At 47.5% G+C, this 18,528-nt stretch overlaps 1 protein-coding gene across 1 annotated transcript in view; it reads left to right on the top strand.

Moving 5' to 3' along the window:
* The first annotated feature begins 7,988 nt into the window (after nt 1–7,988).
* LOC122559448 (uncharacterized) overlaps nt 7,989–18,528 on the top strand; it is a 28,921-nt gene continuing 18,381 nt past the window's right edge. Inside the window, exons 1-4 of the mRNA XM_043708899.2 lie at nt 7,989–8,085; nt 14,327–14,474; nt 14,781–14,925; nt 18,075–18,195. Coding sequence (XP_043564834.2) covers nt 8,061–8,085; nt 14,327–14,474; nt 14,781–14,925; nt 18,075–18,195 — 439 coding nt within the window. The 5' untranslated portion in view covers nt 7,989–8,060. The remainder of the gene's footprint in view (nt 8,086–14,326; nt 14,475–14,780; nt 14,926–18,074; nt 18,196–18,528) is intronic.

The following is an 18,528-nucleotide window of genomic DNA, read 5'->3' as shown; positions in this document are numbered from 1 at the left end:
GAGACAGAGAACATGCCATGATCATAGCAAGTGGCAGAGCAGTTTGGTCACATTCCTGGGGTTTCCATGGTGATGGGATGGGGCTGGGTGTGGAGTATCTAGTCCCAGTGTGGCTACTGGGAGGCTAACCACATCCTGACCCCTTCCTTCCCCATGTATCAATTTGATCCGTCATCCCCACCCCACCAACACCCTCCCACTCCCCTCCACACCCTGCCCCTTGTAAATATATGGCTGGCTGCGAGTGTAAATATACTCGGCATTCAGAAGCCTTTGGTGATGCTGTGTAACACACGCAGGAGGAGGTCACGTGGTGCTCCGTTTCGCGGGCAAAAGAAGGTCACGTGGGGTCAGACATCCGGGAACGCGAGGAAGCGGAGAATGGAGTCAGATCAACAGCCAATCAGAAGACAATCCCACCTCAGTGATTGCATGACGTTTTTTATTGTATAAAAGACTGGGTCAGGGACAGGAAGAGGTCTTACGTTTTTGAACTGACACACTTTGTAGTTTGTCAGGGACAGAAAGGTCTAGACCCAGAGCTCTGTATACTTTGTCCACTTACTGCTAAAATAAACTAAGAGTGTGAGACCGAATATCTTCTCCTATTTAAAGAACACGCAGGACTGGGCTCACACATAGAAGAAAGTAAGTTGGTAGATTGAGCCAAAGTCCAACAAATTGGTGACCCCAACATGATGAAGACGGAGAAGTGATGGAAAAGAGAGAAAAATAGAAACAACGGACAACTGATATCTGATGACAACAACAAGCGGCGCCGCATAAAAAGGTGAGCAATTGGAAGTTCTGCAATTGGAGATACTAAATTGATTGTTGTCATTATACTGCAAGTATTGATATAGTACATACAGGTTTAAAGTCCCGTGGGGTTAGAGTCCCCATAAAAGCAACAAAGTTTAATATGTACGCGTTTAAAGTCCTGTGGGGTTAGAGTCCCCATAAAAGCAACAAGGTACGTAAATGTGAGGAGGTTTAAAGTCCATTGAGCAGGATCTCATAAAAGCAACGCTTACAAATTTTGGTTTATGATTGATGTGTTGTAAGTTTTAAGAATTATATTGGAGAATGTACGGAGGGTGGTAGAAAAGCCAGTAGCGTTTTGAAGACAGAGACGGTGGTGTTTCAGTGAGAGAGAGTCGGCAGTGGAAACCTAACGGTGACAACGAAACTGCTGATAAATCTCACTGAAAGGGTCAGTTGCTCGGGTGTACTCCATACAAACTGACTACCCACCGGATTTGTCTCTGATTGGGTTGGTTGCTCGGTTATATTATATCCAAACCAACTGTCTACTGGACAGGAGGATTAAAAACAAAAATACATAAAATGGAAGGGGAATTTGATAAAGAGTGTGAAGAATATGGAGGACGTTCTTCCGATTTAATGTTGCCCGTAAAACAGCAGTGGGGTAAAGCCAGAAGTCAGTTAGTCAGTGGGCTCGCAAAGAACAAACAAAAATCAATGATGGAGAAATATGACAAGGTTTGGGAAGAATTACAAAAACAGGGCAAAATCCCTAAAGATGAGGAGAGGAAGAAATTGTCACCGTTTTTAGGAAAAACAGAAGAGCAAGCTAAATTAGAAGTAGAAGAGCACATGAAGGGAAAGAAAGGGTCAGTATTAGTTAGAAGAAAGTGGACAAAAGAAGGCGGGGAGAAAGAAGAGAGGAGGATTCATCTGCACAACATGACGTTATTCTGGATCAGTGGTGCTGGAAGAGCACAGCAATTCAGGCAGCATCCGAGGACAGGCAAAATCGACGTTTCGGGCAAAAGCCCTTCATCAGGAATAAAGGCAGAGAGCCTGAAGCATGGAGAGATAAGCTAGAGGAGGGTGGGGGTGGGAGAGAGTGGCATAGAGTACAATAGGTCAGTGGGGAAGGAGATGAAGGTGATAGGTCAGGGAGGAGAGGGTGGAGTGGATAGGTGGAAAAGGAGCTGGGCAGGTCGGACAAGTCCGGACAGGTCAGGGGATCGAGTTTCTGGAGGTTAGAAGCTAGGATGAGGTGGGGGAAGGGGAAATGAGGAAACTGTTAAAATCCACATTGATGCCCTGGGGTTGAAGTGTTCCGAGGCGGAAGATGAGGCGTTCTTCCTCCAGGCGTCTGTTGGTGAGGGAGCGGCGGTGGAGGAGGCCCAGCACCTCCATATCCTCGGCAGAGTGGGAGGGGGAGTTGAAATGTTGAGCCACTGGGCGATGTGGTTGATTGGTGCGGGTGTCTCGGAGAACTGTAAAACCTGTGCCCACACCTCCTCCCTCACCTCCATCCAAGGCCCCAAAGGAGCTTTCCACATCCATCAAAGTTTTACCTGCACATCCACTAATATCATCTATTGTATCCGTTGCTCCCGATGCGGTCTCCTCTACATTGGGGAGACTGGACGCCTCCTAGCAGAGCGCTTTAGGGAACATCTCCGAGATGGGGTACTGGGCTAATGGTCGGATACTTGGTAGTGTGGATGAGCAGAGGGATCTTGGTGTCCATGTACATAGATCTCTGAAAGTTGCCACCCAGGTAAATAGTGCGGTGAAGAAGGCATATGGCGTACTGGCTTTTATTGGTAGAGGAATTGAGTTCCGGAGTCATGAGGTCATGTTGCAGTTGTATAAGACTCTGATGCGGCCGCATCTGGAGTATTGTGTGCAGTTTTGGTCGCCATACTATAGGAAGGATGTGGAGGCACTGGAACGGGTGCAGAGGAGGTTTACCAGGATGTTGCCTGGTATGGTAGGAAGATCGTATGAGGAAAGGCTGAGGCACTTGGGGCTGTTTTCATTGGAGAAAAGAAGGTTTAGGGGTGACTTGACAGAGGTGTACAAGATGATTAGGAGTTTAGATAGGGTTGACCATGAGAACCTTTTTCCACGTATGGAGTCAGCTATTACGAGGGGGCATAGCTTTAAATTAAGGGGTGGTAGGTATAGGACAGATGTTAGGGGTATATTCTTTACTCAGCGAGTCGTGAGTCATGGAATGCCCTTCCAGTAGCAGTGGTGGACTCTCCCTCTTTATGGGCATTTAAACGGGCATTGGATAGGCATATGGTGGATAGTGGGCTAGTGTAGGTTAGGTGGGCTTGGATCGGCGCAACATCGAGGGCCAAAGGGCCTGTACTGCGCTGTATTCTTCTATGATCTATGTTCTATGTCTAGCAGCATCTGTGGAGAAAAATCAGAATTAATGTTTCAGGTCGAGTGACCCCCTCCTCAGAACTGATGGTAGCTAGGAAAATAATAGTTTATATGCAGAAAGTAGGGTGGGGTGAGGAGTCTAAGGAGTAAATGAAATATGGGGATCGACCACAAAGTCAGAGAAGAGCAGTTTGTCAGACAAAGGAGTGGATAATGTTCTGGCTCGGAGGATGAATAGCTGTTAATGGAGACTGCTAACAATGGGTAATGGGTAATGGCAGACTATGTGATAACAAGGCCTGGTGTGTGGGGGTTGGCGTAAGGACATGGGAGAGCTCAAGCTCGAAAGTTATTGAACTTGATTTTGAATTCGGAGGGCTGTCAGCTTCGCTAGAGCACTGCAGCATTCCTGAGACAGAGATGCTGGTCTGGGAACAGGGTGGGGTGTTAAAGTGGCAGGCAACGGGAAGCTCAGGGTCTTTTTTTGTGAACAGAACATAGATGTTCTGCAAAGAGGTCACCCAGTCTATGCTTCATTGCCCCAGTGTAGAGGAGACCACGTTGTGAGCAGTGAATGCAGTAGACTAGGTTGTGGGAAGTGCAGGTGAAGTGCTGCTTCACTTGGAAGGTGTGTTTGGGCCCTTGGATACTGAGGAGGGAAATGGGCAGGTGTCACACCCCCAGACTGCAGGGGAAGGTGCCATAGGGCTGTGGGTGGGAGTGAAGGAAGAGTGGACCAGGGTGTCCCGGAGGAAACAGTCCCTGTGGAATGCTGACAGAAAGGTGGGAGGAGAGTATTTGTCTGATAGTGGCATCATGTTGGAGCCAGTGGAAATGGTGGCTAACAGTCTTCTAGATGTGGATGCTGAAGGGATGATAGGCAAGGACAAGGGGAACCCCATCGCTGTTGAGGGAGGGAAAAGAGGGGGTGAGGACTGAAGTGCGGGAGATGGGTCAGATATCGGTTAAGGGCCCTGTCAACATCGGTGCTGAGGAATCCTGGGTTGAGGAAGAAGGGGGACATTTTGGATGCCCCCTTGTCAATTCTGGCATCATCACAACAAATGTGATTGAGACGGAGGAACTGGGATAATGAAATGGAGTCTTTACAGGAAACAGGGTGTCAGGATGTACAGCCCAGGTAACTGTGGGAGTCATGGGTTTATGGTGGATATTGGTGGCCAGTCTATCCCCAGAAATGTAAACAGAGATATCGAGGAAGAGAAGGGAGGAGTCAGAGATAGACCAGGTGAAAGTGAGGGCAGGGTGCAAATTGGAAACAAACTCAATTAACTTCACGCAAACTTGCTTCCAATTCCAGACAAGAGAGTGAGGCAGTACCAATGATGTCACTGATATATCGGAGAAAGAGTTGTGCGTGTGGGGCCAGAATAGGATTGGAACAAGGAATGTTCCACCTACCCCACAAAGAGACAGGTATCACTGAGGTCCAGGTGGGTAACCCATGGCCATGCGTCCCCTGACCTGAAGGAAATAAGAGGAGTTAAAGAGACCTTGTTGAGGGTGAGGATGAGCAATGGCCAACCAGGCGGGAGAGGGGGGGTAGGGGTGGGGACAGTTCAGGCCTTTGCTCCAGGAAGATGCGGAGAGCCCTGAGACCACCCTGGGGGAAGGGGGGGGGAACATGGAAAAGGGATTGAAGCTCCATGGGAAAGGGGAGGCGGCTGGAGTCCACAACCTGGAAATTCCGAAACTGGAGTAAAGTGTCAGAGGGATCATGGACGTGGTCAGGGACTGGGTCAGGGGAGAAAAGACTGAGTCAAGGTAGGAAGAGAGGATTTCTGAGGGGCAGGAGCAAGCGAAAACAATGGGTCTGTCCGGGCAGTCCTGTTTGTGGAGTTTGGGAAGGAGGTCGAAGTGGGGTTGGGGGACTAACAACTTGGAGGCAGTGAGGAGAGATCACCAGACAGAATGAGGTTGGTAGCTGTAGTCTCCCTGTTTTCTCTCTCTTTGGGTTCTATCCCCACTGATTATTTACTCCTTAACCCCTCCCCCACCCTGTCTTCTGCACATAAACCAACATTTTCCTAGTTACCATCAATTCTGAGGAAGGGTCACCGGACCCGAAACGGCAATTCTGATTTCTCTTCACGACACTACCAGACCTACTGAGCTTTTCCAGTGACTTCTGTTTTTTTTTCTGATTTACAGCATTCACTGTTCTTCTCGTTTTTATCCAGTGAAAAAAGTCCCAGCCTTTTCAGTCTCTCCATAAAACTCCAAACTTATAACTATTCTTAGGAAAGGGTTAGAAAAAAATTGATGGATTCATTCTGTAAAAAGATCAGAGCAGGTTGCCTGGGGAGGGGGAGCAAGTGGAACCCAGAGACAAGGCAACAAGAGTAATAATGGTAGATATCCTCAACAACACCTCCCCTCCCCCTCCCCACCGCACCCCCTCCCTTTTACAACCTAAAACCCATCACATTCCCAGCCCCCTTCAGTTCTGAAGAGGAGTCTGGTACAATTACGACATTAAAAGGTAAAAAAAAATTGCTAACAAATATATTTACAAAAAAAAAGGCATCTGGATGGGTACATGAATAGGAAGGGTTTAGAGCAATACGGGCCAAGTGCTGGCAAATGGGACGAGATTAGTTTTGGATATCTGGTCAGCATGGATGAGTTGGACCGAAGGGTCTGTTTCTGAGCTGTACATCTCTGTGACTCTATGACTCACAGCAGATTAGAAACCTTTCTCCCTGCACAGATGCTGAGTTTCTGTGATCGCCATCATCCACTGTACTTTGCTTTTATAATCTTCCCCAGGGTAGGCATGTTGGGGTAAGTCGATAAAACCGGACACATGGAAACGGTGAAACCTGTGTTCTTAAAAAACCACTGGGATCAGCTTTACCCCGTGATGTGGCTGGAGTCACTGCTGAGTGAACATCATGGCACGACGGAGAATTGAAATAGTGAGGGATGGAAATGGAGGGCTGAGAAACATTGGCCACATCAAACCCTTCCCTTTGACCATGATATGGAGGTGCCGGTGTTGGACTGGGGTGGACAAGGTCAGAAATCACACAGACGACCTGACGAAGGAGCAGCGCTATGAAAGCTTGTGATTTCAAATAAACCTGTTGGACTATAACCTGGTGTCATGTGACTTTGGACCTTTTCCCTTGGACTGACATCCTCCAATGATACCATCTACTTTCATTTTCAAACTGAATAGAGCAGAGGAATAGGGAGAGGTGATGGCCTAGTGATGGCAGAGGAATAGGGAAAGGTGATGGCCTAGTGATGGCAGAGGAATAGGGAGAGGTGATAGCCTAGTGGTGTTATTCCTGGGCTGTTCCCCTTTCCGCTTTCCACAAAGACCGTTCTCTCCGTGACTACCTGGTCAGGTCCACGTCCCCCAACAACCCACCCTCCCAGCTTGGCACCCTCCCCTGCCATTGCAGGAACTGTAAAACCTGTGCCCACACCTCCTCCCTCACCTCCATCCAAGGCCCCAAAGGAGCCTTCCACATCCATCAACGTTTCACCTGTGCATCCATCAATGTCATTTATTGTACCTGTTGCTCCCGATTCGGTCTCCTCTACATTGGGGAGACAGGGCGCCTCCTAGCAGAGCACTTTAGGGAACATCTCCGAGACACCCGCACCAATCAACCACACCGCCCCGTGGCCCAACATTTCAACTCCCCCTCCCACTCTGCCGAGGACATGGAGGTCCTGGGCCTCCTTCACCGCCGCTCCCTCACCACCAGACGCCCGGAGGAAGAACGACTCATCTTCCGCCGCGGAACACTTCAACCCCAGGGCATCAATGTGGACTTCAACAGCTTCCTCATTTCCCCTCCCCCCACCTCACCCTAGTTCCAAACTTCCAGCTCAGCACCACCCTCATGACCTGTCCTACCTGTCTATCTTCCTTCCCACCTATCCACTCCACTCTCCCCTCTGACCTATCACCTTTACCCCCACCTCCATCCACCTATTGTATTTTTTGCTACCTTCTCCCCAGCCCCAACCCTAACCCCCTCCCAATTATCTCTCCACCCTGGAGGCTCTCTGCCTTAATTCCTGATGATGGGCTTTTGCCTGAAATGTCGATTTTCCTGCTTCTTGGATGCTGCCTGACCTGCTGTGCTTTTCCAGCACCACTCTAATCTAGACTCTGATCTCCAGCATCTGCAGTCCTCACTTTTGCCTTGTCAATCCAAAGACCCAGGGAATGGTCTGGGGATTTAGGTTCAAACCCTGCTACAGCAGATGGTGAAATTTGAATTCAATAATTAAGAAAGTCTAATGATGACCATGAATCCATTTCTGGGAGGACCCCAATAATGGGCTTTAGGGCAGGATTTCTAATGCTTACCTAGTCTGGTCGACGTGTCTCCAGACCCACAGCAATGTGGTTAACTCTGAACTACCCTCTAGGTAACAAATACTGGTCCAGCTAACCCGAGAATGCAACTTTTAAAAAAAGGGTTTTGTGATTTATACATGAAAGGAGTGAAACTATCACTGTATTCTAACAGATGAAAGGCTTAACAATTAATTTTTCAATGTATAATTTCAGTTACATCACACTGTAATTTTTTGCTATAAATTCTGTGTTAGGATTGAGCCCTCCACTACCACCTGATGAAGGAGCGTCGCTCCGAAAGCTAGTGCTTCCAATTAAACCTGTTGGACTATAACCTGGTGCTGTGTGATTTTTAACTTTGTCCACCCCAGTCCAACACCGGCATCTCCACATCATGACTCCCAGATCACGGCCGCCTCCTGCTGGTCTTGATGGAAATCGCTGCATCAGCTACTTTCTTGAGAAAACAAAAGCGAAAGTAATTCCTCCGGATCTGTCTCTTTTTGGTTCTCTGGATCAGAGGGGAGAGCTTTGGCTTCAACAACAGCCCCCAGTTCACACTCAGATGGGGCAGAGTATGAGCTCAGGAGGTAAGGAGCTCTGACCTGGGGGGGAAGGGGGTGAGAGAGAGGGGGTGAGGAAGGGGCTGCTGCTCGTTAGCGCAGAGGTCCCCAGACACCAGGAAGGGAACCGCTTTCAAACGCCGGTGTATAGGCCGGGAAGCTGGGCTCGCTGCGGCTTTTGGCGAATATTTGTCACTTCAATCTTTCTGGTAAAGACACCGGCCCCAAACTCCTGGGAGCCAGGGGTTAGCCGGTGGGAGAGCGGAGAGCAGGGGGCATGGAGACTGTCTCCTACACTCTCCCTAAATGCTGTCCACCCCCCTCTGTGACTCACTGTGAAAGGTTTGTTTAATAACCTCCTGGGAAAGCGGGTCAGGACGTTTCCAGAGTGGCTAGCCCGCATAGGGAGGCCATTCGGTCCATTCAGTCACGACATGCTCATGAGCAAAGTGATTTAGTGATTGCCACTGCCCTACTGTTACCCCAGGGCCTTGGGTATTTCTCTCTCTCCAGGTGACCATCCAGGTCCCTTTTGCAGCTCACTATTTCTCATGGGCCCCAGATACTCAAAGGGTTTGAACCACACGGTGGCACAGTGGTTAGCACTGCTGCCTCACAGCGCTAGAGACCCGGGTTCAATTCCCGCCTCAGGCGACTGACTGTGTGGAGTTTGCATGTTCTCCCAGTGTCTGCGTGGGTTTCCTCCGGGTGCTCCGGTTTCCTCCCACAGTCCAAAGATGTGCAGGTCAGGTGAATTGGCCATGGGAAATTGCCCGTAGTGTTAGGTAAGGGGTAAATGTAGGGGTATGGGTGGGTTGCGCTTCGGCGGGTCGGTGTGGACTTGTTGGGCCGAAGGGCCTGTTTCCACACTGTAATGTAATCTAATCTAATCTAATCACATTCTGTGTCAAAAGTTGTTTTTCCTCCCCATTGCCTTTCATGACCCCTGAAATCAATATCCCACATTCAATCCTTTCACCTGCAGCAGTTCACCTGATCTACTCTGTCAGACCCTGGCAGGGCTGAAAAATGTCTTTAAGTTACTTTTATGTTTTGCCAACTTAAAGGTGCTGTCCAAGTGCAAGTTGTTGTTGTAGGAAATAACAGCTCACCAAGTCTCCTCAGACAGCACCTTCCAAACCTGTGACCACTTCCATCTAGAAGGACAAGGGCAGCAGATACACAGAAACACCACCCCCTACAAGTTCCCCTCCAAACCACTTGCCATTCTGATTTGGAAATATATCGCCGTTCCTTCACTGTCACTGGGTCAACATCCTGGATTTCCCTCCCTAAGGGCATTGTGGGTCTAACCCACAGCACGTGGACTGCAGCGGTTCAAGAAGGCAGTTCATCCCCACCTTCTCAAGGGGCAACTAGGGACGGATAATAAAAGCTGGCCCAGCCAGTGATACCCATGTCTCATGAGCAAATAAAATAAGCTGACATTGGGTTTTATGTGGGAGACGAAAATGTGTTGCTGGAAAAGCGCAGCAGGTCAGGCAGCATCCAAGGAGCAGGAGAATCGACGTTTCGGGCATAAGCCCTTCTTCAGGAGCAGAATAGGGATTTTGGGAAAGGATTTCAGGAAGTGATAATTGAAAAGCTGGCTGGATATTACAAACAACTTCACCGTCAGTGGCTCCTGATTTCAATCAGAAAGTAAAAACATTCTGCAGCATGATCCAGGCAGCAAAAGAAAAGACAGGTCCGAGGGCAGAGCAAGTTACCTGTGAAATAGTTTCAGAATAAAATATAATGTTTGAGGGACAGAAGATTTAACTGTTTGTCAGACTTGGAGCTGGAGGCAGGATTTGGTCTGTGATTCCGGAGAGAGGGAAGTCAGGAGCAGGGACTGGGAGGGTCCACACGGGGAATGTGAGCTTGTATATCATCGTCCACCTCTCAAAATCCACCAAGTGCAGCTTACAGCCAGAGACAGGGTAATCAGGCTGTCATTTCACCCCTCCCTATCTCTGTATCCTTACACACCGCCTCCCTATCTCTGTAACACCCTCTGGCCCCTGCACCCCCTCCCTATCTCTGTAACCCCCTCCAGTCCCTGCACCCCCTCCCTATCTCTGTAACACCCTCCAATCCATGCACCCCCTCCCTATCTCTGTAACCCCCTCCAGTCCCTACCCCACCTCCCTATCTTTGTAACTCCCTATAGCCCCTACACCCTATCCCTGTAACCCCCTCCAGCTCATATACCCCCTCCCTATCTCTGTAACACCCTCCAGTCCCTACACCCCCACCCTATCTCTGTAACCCCCTCCAGTCCCTGCACCCCCTCCCTATCTCTGTAACCCCCTCCAGTCCCTGCACCCCCTCCCTATCTCTGTAACCCCCTCCAGTCCCTGCACCCCCTCCCTATCTCTGTAACCCCCTCCAGCTCATACACCCCCTCCCTATCTCTGTAATCCCCTCCAGTCCCTGCACCCCCTCCCTATCTCTGTAACCCCCTCCAGCTCATACACCCCCTCCCTACCTCTGTAACCGCCTCCAGCCCCTCCATCCCTTCCCTATCTCTGTAACCCCCTCCAGTCCCTGCACTCCCTCCCTATCTCTGTAACCCCCTCCAGTCCCTGCACTCCCTCCCTATCTCTGTAACCGCCTCCAGCCCCTCCATCCCTTCCCTATCTCTGTAACCCCCTCCAGTCCCTACACCCCCTCCCTATCTGTGTGCCCCTCCAGTCCCTGCACTCCCTCCCTATCTCTGTAACCCCCTCCAGCCCCTGCACCCCCTCCCTATCTGTGTGCCCCTTCCAGCCCCTACACCCCCTCCCTATCTCTGTAACCCCCTCCAGCCCCTGCACCCCCTCCCTATCTGTGTGCCCCCTCCAGCCCCTACACCCCCTCCCTATCTCTGTAACCCCCTCCAGCCCCTGCACCCCCTCCCTATCTGTGTGCCCCCTCCAGCCCCTACACCCCCTCCCTATCTCTGTAACCCCCTCCAGTCCCTGCACCCCCTCCCTATCTGTGTGCCCCCTCCAGTCCCTGCACCCCCTCCCTATCTGTGTGCCCCTTGATTCTTCACTGCAGCATTGGCTGGTTCACCTTTAATTCCTCAGGTATACCCCCTCCCATCCCTCACCACCCCTACAGCTCTCTATCTCTCTTTCAGTTCCTTTAAGATGCTCCATAATACCTTTCCTAATTTCTTTTCATGGCACATTTTGATAGCTAATCTCTCCCTTGAGATGTTTTCCTACATTAAAAGCACTATAAATGGGAAGTTGTTGTTCTGGAGTGTTGTCAGTGGACACTGCAGAGTTTCTATTGGCATGTTGTTAGGTGTAGGCCTGGCCTGGTCTATTCATCAAATTCTCTCCAACAAAACAAATTTGAAAATCAGTTACACAACACTAGGCATCATGTCTCATTAATCCTGCTATCGACCTGCAGTTCCCAGGATTTATTGAATCGTTCCTTTGTTTGCTGGGATGGCATTTAACTTTGTGTCCACTGAGTCACTCGCCCAGGAGTAGGGCAGAGAATTGGATAGAGCGGGGTCATGGGGCTGACTGAATTGCTGACATGGGCTTAATGGGCTGAATGTCCTTTTTTCCCTGTATTACAGTGATGTTATTGCTCTAAAACAATGCAGCTCTTGTCAGGTGTGACCCAGTTAGGAGCCCTCTTGCCTTTGACTCAGAGTCATGACTTCAAGCCCCACTCCCAAGTCTAGAGTCATAGAGCTGTTCAGAACGGAAACAGACTCTTCAATCCAACTTGTCCATGCCAACCAGATATCCAAAATTAATTTAGTCCCATTTGCTAGCACATGGCCCACATCCCTCCAAACCCTTCCTATTCACATACCCATCCAGATGCCTTTTAAATGTTGTAATTGTACCAGCCTCCATCACTTCCTCTGACAGCACATTCCATACACGTACCACCCTCTGTGTGAAAAATTTACCCTTGGGTCCCTTTTGTATCTTCCCCCTTCAACCTTAAACCTTAGGTTTTGGACTCCCCCTATCCTGGGGAAAATACCTCATCTATTTACCCTATCCATGCCCCTCATGATTTTATAAACCTCTATGAGGTCACCCCTCAGACTCCGATGCTCCAGGGAAAACAGGCCCGGCCTCTTCAACCTCTCCCTATAGCTCAAATCCTCCAACCCTGGCAACATCCTTGTAACTCTTTTCTGAACCCTTTCAAGTTTCACAACGTCCTTTCTATAGTAGGGGGATTGGAATTGCACACAATATTCCAAAAGTGTCCTAATCAATGTTCTGTACAGTCACAACATGACCTCACGACTCCTCATCTCAATCCTAAATGGCCTATCCCATTTTCTTAGACTGTGACCTCCTGGCAGTGGACTCCCTGGGAACATCCTTCTTGTAGTTATCCTGTCTACCAGACATTAAACCACTTATTCTGTGTATCGGACATTATGATGTGGAGTTGCTGATTTTGGACTGGGGTGTACAAGGTTAAAAATCACACGACACCAGATTACAGTCTAACAGGTTTGTTTGGAAGTGCTAGCTTTCGGAGCACTACTCCTTTGCCAGGTGGTTATGAAGCAGGACCATAAGACACAGAATTTATAGCAAAAGATTACAGTGTCATGCAGCTGAAATGGTACGTTGAACAAACCCTAGATTGAGTCTTTCATCTTTTCGAATGGGTTTGTTAATTTCGGTTCTTAAATATGTAAATCCCAGAACTTCTTTTCAGTCACATTCTCAAGATAACTTCAGGTTTTATAACAAAAAGGTGACATCTCAGCTCAGACAATGCATTAAAGGTGGGAGGCTAAAGTCTGTCTGTATCCCAATCTTGAGTCAGACTAGTTCTGTTTCTAAAGTGGAATTCTCACGATATTACATGGATTGACTGCTTGTACGTTATGTATTTTTTGAGAAAAATAGGACGTATATGCAGTAATTGGCTTGCTGAAAGAAGACAGAGGGTGGTGGTTGATGGGAAATGTTCATCCTGGAGTCCATTTACTAGTGGCGTACCGCAAGGGTCGGTGTTGGGTCCACTGCTGTTCGTCATTTTTATAAATGACCTGGATGAGGGTGTAGAAGGATGGGTTAGTAAATTTGCAGATGACACTAAAGTCGGTGGAGTTGTGGATAGTGACGAAGGATGTTACAGAGAGACATAGATAAGCTGCAGAGCTGGGCTGAGAGGTGGCAAATGGAGTTTAATTTGGACAAGTGTGAGGTGATTCACTTTGGTCGGAGTAACCGGAATGCAAAGTACTGGGCTAATGGTAAGATTCTTGGTAGTGTAGATGAGCAGAGAGATCTTGGTGTCCAGGTACACAGATCCTTGAAAGTTGCCACCCAGGTTGACAGGGTTATTAAGAAGGCATACAGTGTTTTAGCTTTTATTAATAGAGGGATCGAGTTCTGGAACCATGAGGTTATGCCACAGGATTACAAAACTCTGGTACGGCCACACTTGGAGTATTGTGTACAGTTCTGGTCACCACATTATAAGAAGGATGTGGAAGCTTTGGAAAGGGTGCAGAGGAGATTTATGAGGATGTTGCCTGGTACGGAGGGAAGGTCTTACGAGGAAAGGCTGAGGGACTTGAGGCTGTTTTTGTTAGAGAGAAGAAGGTTGAGAGGTGACTTAATAGAGACATATAAGATAATCAGATGGTTAGATAGGGTGGACAGGGAGAGCCTTTTTCCAAGAATGGTGACAGTGAGCACGAGGGGGCATAGCTTTAAATTGAGGGGTGATAGATATCAGACAGATGTCAGAGGTAGTTTCTTTACTCAGAGAGTAGTAAGGGTATGGAATGCTTTGCCTGCAACGGTAGTAGATTCGCCAACTTTAAGTACATTTAAGTCGTCATTGGACAAGCATATGGACGTACATGGAAACGTACATGGAATAGTGTAGGTTAGGTGGGCTTCAGATTGGTATGACAGGTTGGTGCAACATCGAGGGCCGAAGGGCCTGTACTGCGCTGTAATGTTCTATGTTCTAAATATAATTTTGTAAATTCCATATCGGACATTAAACCACTTGCCCTGTCTTCTGGAATTAAAGTTTCCATTATATAATTTTAAAGAATTGGTGTGTTCTCACTGATGTTCTGTGTCAATGTTTGTTCCTCAACCACACAGAAAAAAATCATCTAAGTCATGATTGCAGTGTTGCTTTTGGGAGTTTGCTGTGGGCCAGTTGGCTGCCAGGTTTCCAACATGTACAAACCTCCACCTATATCCTGATGTCTGAAAGGCGCTTTGCAAATGCACAGAAGTCTGTTTTTTATTCTTGACAGCTGCAGCATCCAGATTGAATGGGAAGCTGTTCCAGTGGCAGGTTCAGGATGGGAGCCAGTGGTTAGATGTGGCCCACGATGACATTATCGAAGCACAGTACACACTGCCGATGGTGGAAGGGATCCGTCTACACACTGCCAGACACGGGTAAACACCGGACAGGAGCAACTCACAGACACCCGCGGGCAAACCTAACCCTTTTCAAAACTCCATTTCTGGGATAGAGTGTGATTGGAAAGACCAGTATTTTCTGATTGGCCTTACAGTGTTCAAAACCATCAGGACTTTGAATAAAGTAGATACGGAAAAGCTCTCTCTATTGCTCAAACCCTCCAGTCCCAGCAACATCTTTGTTAATCCTTTCTGCACCCTCTCAAGTTTAACAATATCCTTCCTGTAGAAGGGTGACCAGAATTGTTCGCAGTAGTCTAAATCCTTATGGTTTGTTTGTAGAACAATCTATCTGGACTTTGATAAGATGGAAATTGTTGGCAGCAACTTGAAACTGAAAAGGCTGACCTTTCCACCAGCCCAGGGAATGGATGAATACAGCTGGTATTTTCTGGATGACCATTCCTGGAGGGAATATGGAGTTCAGGTAGGATTCTAAGCAATTGCAATAAATATACCATTGTACATACTAGCTCAATGAATCTATATTCAGTTTGGTTAGGACACAGCTGGAGTCCTAGTCAGCACACTGCAGGGAGGATGTGATTGCAGGCGAGAGGATGCAGAGGAGGTTCACCAGGATGTTTGAAACAAAAACCGAAAGTGCGGAGAAACTCGGCAGGTCTGGCAGCATCTGTGGAGAGAGAAACTGAGTTAATGTTTTGGATCCAGTGACTCTTCTTCAGATGTTAAATCAGTTTCTCGCTTCACAGATGCTGCCAGACCAGCTGAGTTTCTCCAGTACTTTCGGTTTTTGTTTCAGCTTTCCAGCATTTTGTAGTTGTTTGTTTTATTTCACCAGGAGGTTGCCTGGGATGGAGCGGTTTAGCGATGAAGAAAGTGTGATGGATAAGCTTTGGTCGTTTTATTTGGAGCAGGGAAACCTGATGAAGGTACAACATTAGGAGGGGCATGGAGAGGGTGGATAGAAAGCAGCACTTGTTGAACGGCTAATATCAACTTTAAAGTGAAGGGCAAGAGGTTTAGAGGAAAATATTTTTCACCCAGATGGTGGTGGGGGGTGGGTCTGGAAGGCAATGTCTAGGAGGGCAGTTGAGACAGGAAACCTCACACAGCCTTTTAAAAAGTGTTTGGATGAGCATTTGAAATGTTAGAACATTCAAAACTATGGATCTAGAGCAGGAGAGTGTGGGTAGCCATGTCTTCTTGATAGTATAGACTGTACGGGCTGAAGGTCCTTTGCTGTACTCTGTGATTCTATATGTAGCCTCTATAGAAAATATTGTCATGTATCTAATCCTATTGTTCTTCTGGGGATATCATGAGATATTTTAAAGTCCTTTGTCTCTAATACAACTTTAAGAAGTAGAAGATGTTAAATACTCTGGTTGATGCTGTTGTGAGCAGGAAAGGAGAAGGGAGCTGTTTCCGTCCAGTCCCTCTGTTCTCTTGCTCACGATTTCATTGTTTTACCCAGTTCCTGAAATGGTCAACCTTACAGTTTCTCTGTAAAGGGCTTGTAAATACAAAGGTCCATCAGTCAGGTTTGTTCAATAAACATAAAAATATTGATTTATTTAAAAACAAAACTGATTATAAGATGATGAAAACTGGATAACAAATTTACTTTGCAATATAAAAGTATAAATGTTTATCCCATTAATTAACACAAAACACACATAAACTGAGTAGTCTGCAGGGTCTGACTTTGGACAAAAAACATATTTGGCCAATAAGTCTTAGTCCTTACTGGGATAAAAAGATAAAATCATATGGAATGTTCAGGTAGCTGTTGGTCTGACATAGAGATAGACACCTACAGTTCAGAAAAAGGCCCTTTGCCCCATCACATCCATGCCAGTCAAAAATAACCAAACTATCTAATCCCAATTTCCAGCATTTGTCCTATAGCTTTGTATGTTTAACCATTTCTTAATGTTATAAGGATTATACATCTCAATCCCCTTCCAATTTCAATGCCTTCCAATGACCCCCTCTCAATTTCCTCTGCTCTATGGAAAACTGTTAGGTTTGTTTCACTCTCGAGATTCTTACATACTTGATGCAACTGCAACACACCCAACAGTTAAAGTATATTCAAGCCTGTATAAGCTAGGTGGCCCCTTTGACCCCGTCCACCCGCAGGCGTGCAAAGTTGGGTCAAAGTGAGGCCCCAAACAAAGAAAACACATTCCCTTTATACAGGTCATTTGCGATGCTTACAGATGCTCTGGCCACTCCCCCTCAGTCACATGCCACTCAAGACAACCCCCAGTTACTCCCAGTCACATGTTACCCCAGGTACAATGGCAGGGTGAGATCATCCTCAGGGATAATGCTAATGCTAGTGCCCTAATCCTGGGGAATCATTATGCAAACGATTTCCTGACTCAGTAACTTGCCAAGACAATGAAGGTGTGACATACCTCTGGCTAGAAAGTATTTCTGGACTGCAGAGATTGAATTATAGTTTAACTGGACAATAGCAGGGGAGTAATAGCAAATGACTGTCTAAATGAAGTGTAAATTACAATGGATAGTCATCCACATTCTCTCGTGGCTGTCATTCCCACCCAAAGACAGTGCAGTCTAACCCTTTAATATTACATTAATGTCCAGAGAGATAGTCCCATTTAATCTTTTAACATTACAAAAACAGTCCCAGTCTGCCCAACCTCTCTTCAGCCAGGCAACATCTTGGTAAATCCCTCTCAAGTGCACTCACATCTCTCCTTTGATGTGGATACTGCAGCTGTGGCCCAGCAGTGGACATGCACACCCTCTGATCCTCAGTACTTCCCAGGGTCCTACTGTACATCATGGATCCTCTTGCCTTGTTTGTCCTGCCCAAGTGCAGTGCCTCACACTTAGACTCTTGACATGTATAGCACAGAAACAGACCCATCCATGCTGACCAGATATCCTACATTAATCTAGTCCCATTTGCCGGTACCTGGCCCATATCCCTCTAAAACCTTCTTGATCATAAACCCATCCAGATCCTTTTTAAATGTTGCAATTGTACCAGCCTCTACCACATCCTCTGTCAGCTCATTCCATACACATATCACCCTCTGTGTGAAAAAGTTGCCCCTGAGGTCCCTTTTGCATCTTTCGTCTCTCACCCTAAACCAATGCCCTCTAATTTGGGACTCCCCAACCCCAGGGAAAAGATCTTGTCTATTTACCCCATCTCTACCCCTCATGATTTTGTAAACCTCTATAAGGTCATCCCCCAGTCTATTCAGCCTCTCTCTGTAGCTCAAACCCTCCACCCCATGGGATGCTCTTCACAGGGTTGGTGCAAGCTCAAGAGGTCGAATGGCCTTTCTCTGCACTGTTGGAATTTTAAGACTTTAATTACAGAGAAGATTCAGTAGAATAGTTCCTGGGACAAGAGGCTTGTGCTGAACCGTAACACATTCCAAAGGGGACAGACAAACCGGAGACTGAGAGTTTGTCTCCCCAGGTGAAGAATCTGGGAGATGGGAACAGAGTCTCAGGAGAAGGAGCTAATGATTTAATACTGAGGTGAGGAGAAATTTCTTCACTCAGAGTGTTGGGAATCTTGGGAATAATCACAGTCCGCTAAAATATCTGCTTTATTTCATCCAGGGCACCGGCCGCAAAACGGCATTAATCACAAGTCCCAATATCGAATTTCAGTTCAGGACGGCTCCTCAGAACGTTTTCAACTTTAATATTGGAAGTTCAAAATACACCATTGATTTTCAAGGTACATTGTGTCTGTGTGTGTGTCTCTGTGCGTACGTGTGTGTGTCTGTGTGTCTCTGTGCGTGTGTGTCTGTGAGAGTGTGTGTCTCTGTGTGAGGGTGTGTGTGTATGTGTATGTGTGTCTCTGTGTGAGTGTGTGTATGTGTCTCTGTGAGAGTGTATGTGTCTGTGTGTGTGTGTGTGGATGTGGATGTGGGTGCATGGGGGTGGGTGTGTGTGTGGGTATGTGTGTGTGGCTGTGTGTGTGGATTGTGTGGGTGTGTGTGGGGTGTGTGTGTGTGTTGGTGTGTGTGTGGGGGGTGTGTGTGTGGGGGGGTGTGTGTGTTTGGTTGTG

This window comes from Chiloscyllium plagiosum, unplaced genomic scaffold, assembly GCF_037043375.1.
Source record: "Chiloscyllium plagiosum isolate Xiang-an unplaced genomic scaffold, Cpla_swu_hap1 HiC_scaffold_19, whole genome shotgun sequence".
In the NCBI taxonomy this organism is placed as follows: domain Eukaryota; kingdom Metazoa; phylum Chordata; class Chondrichthyes; order Orectolobiformes; family Hemiscylliidae; genus Chiloscyllium; species Chiloscyllium plagiosum.
The sequence above is the reverse complement of the archived record's forward strand: the minus strand, read 5'-3'. Positions and strand labels throughout refer to the sequence as shown.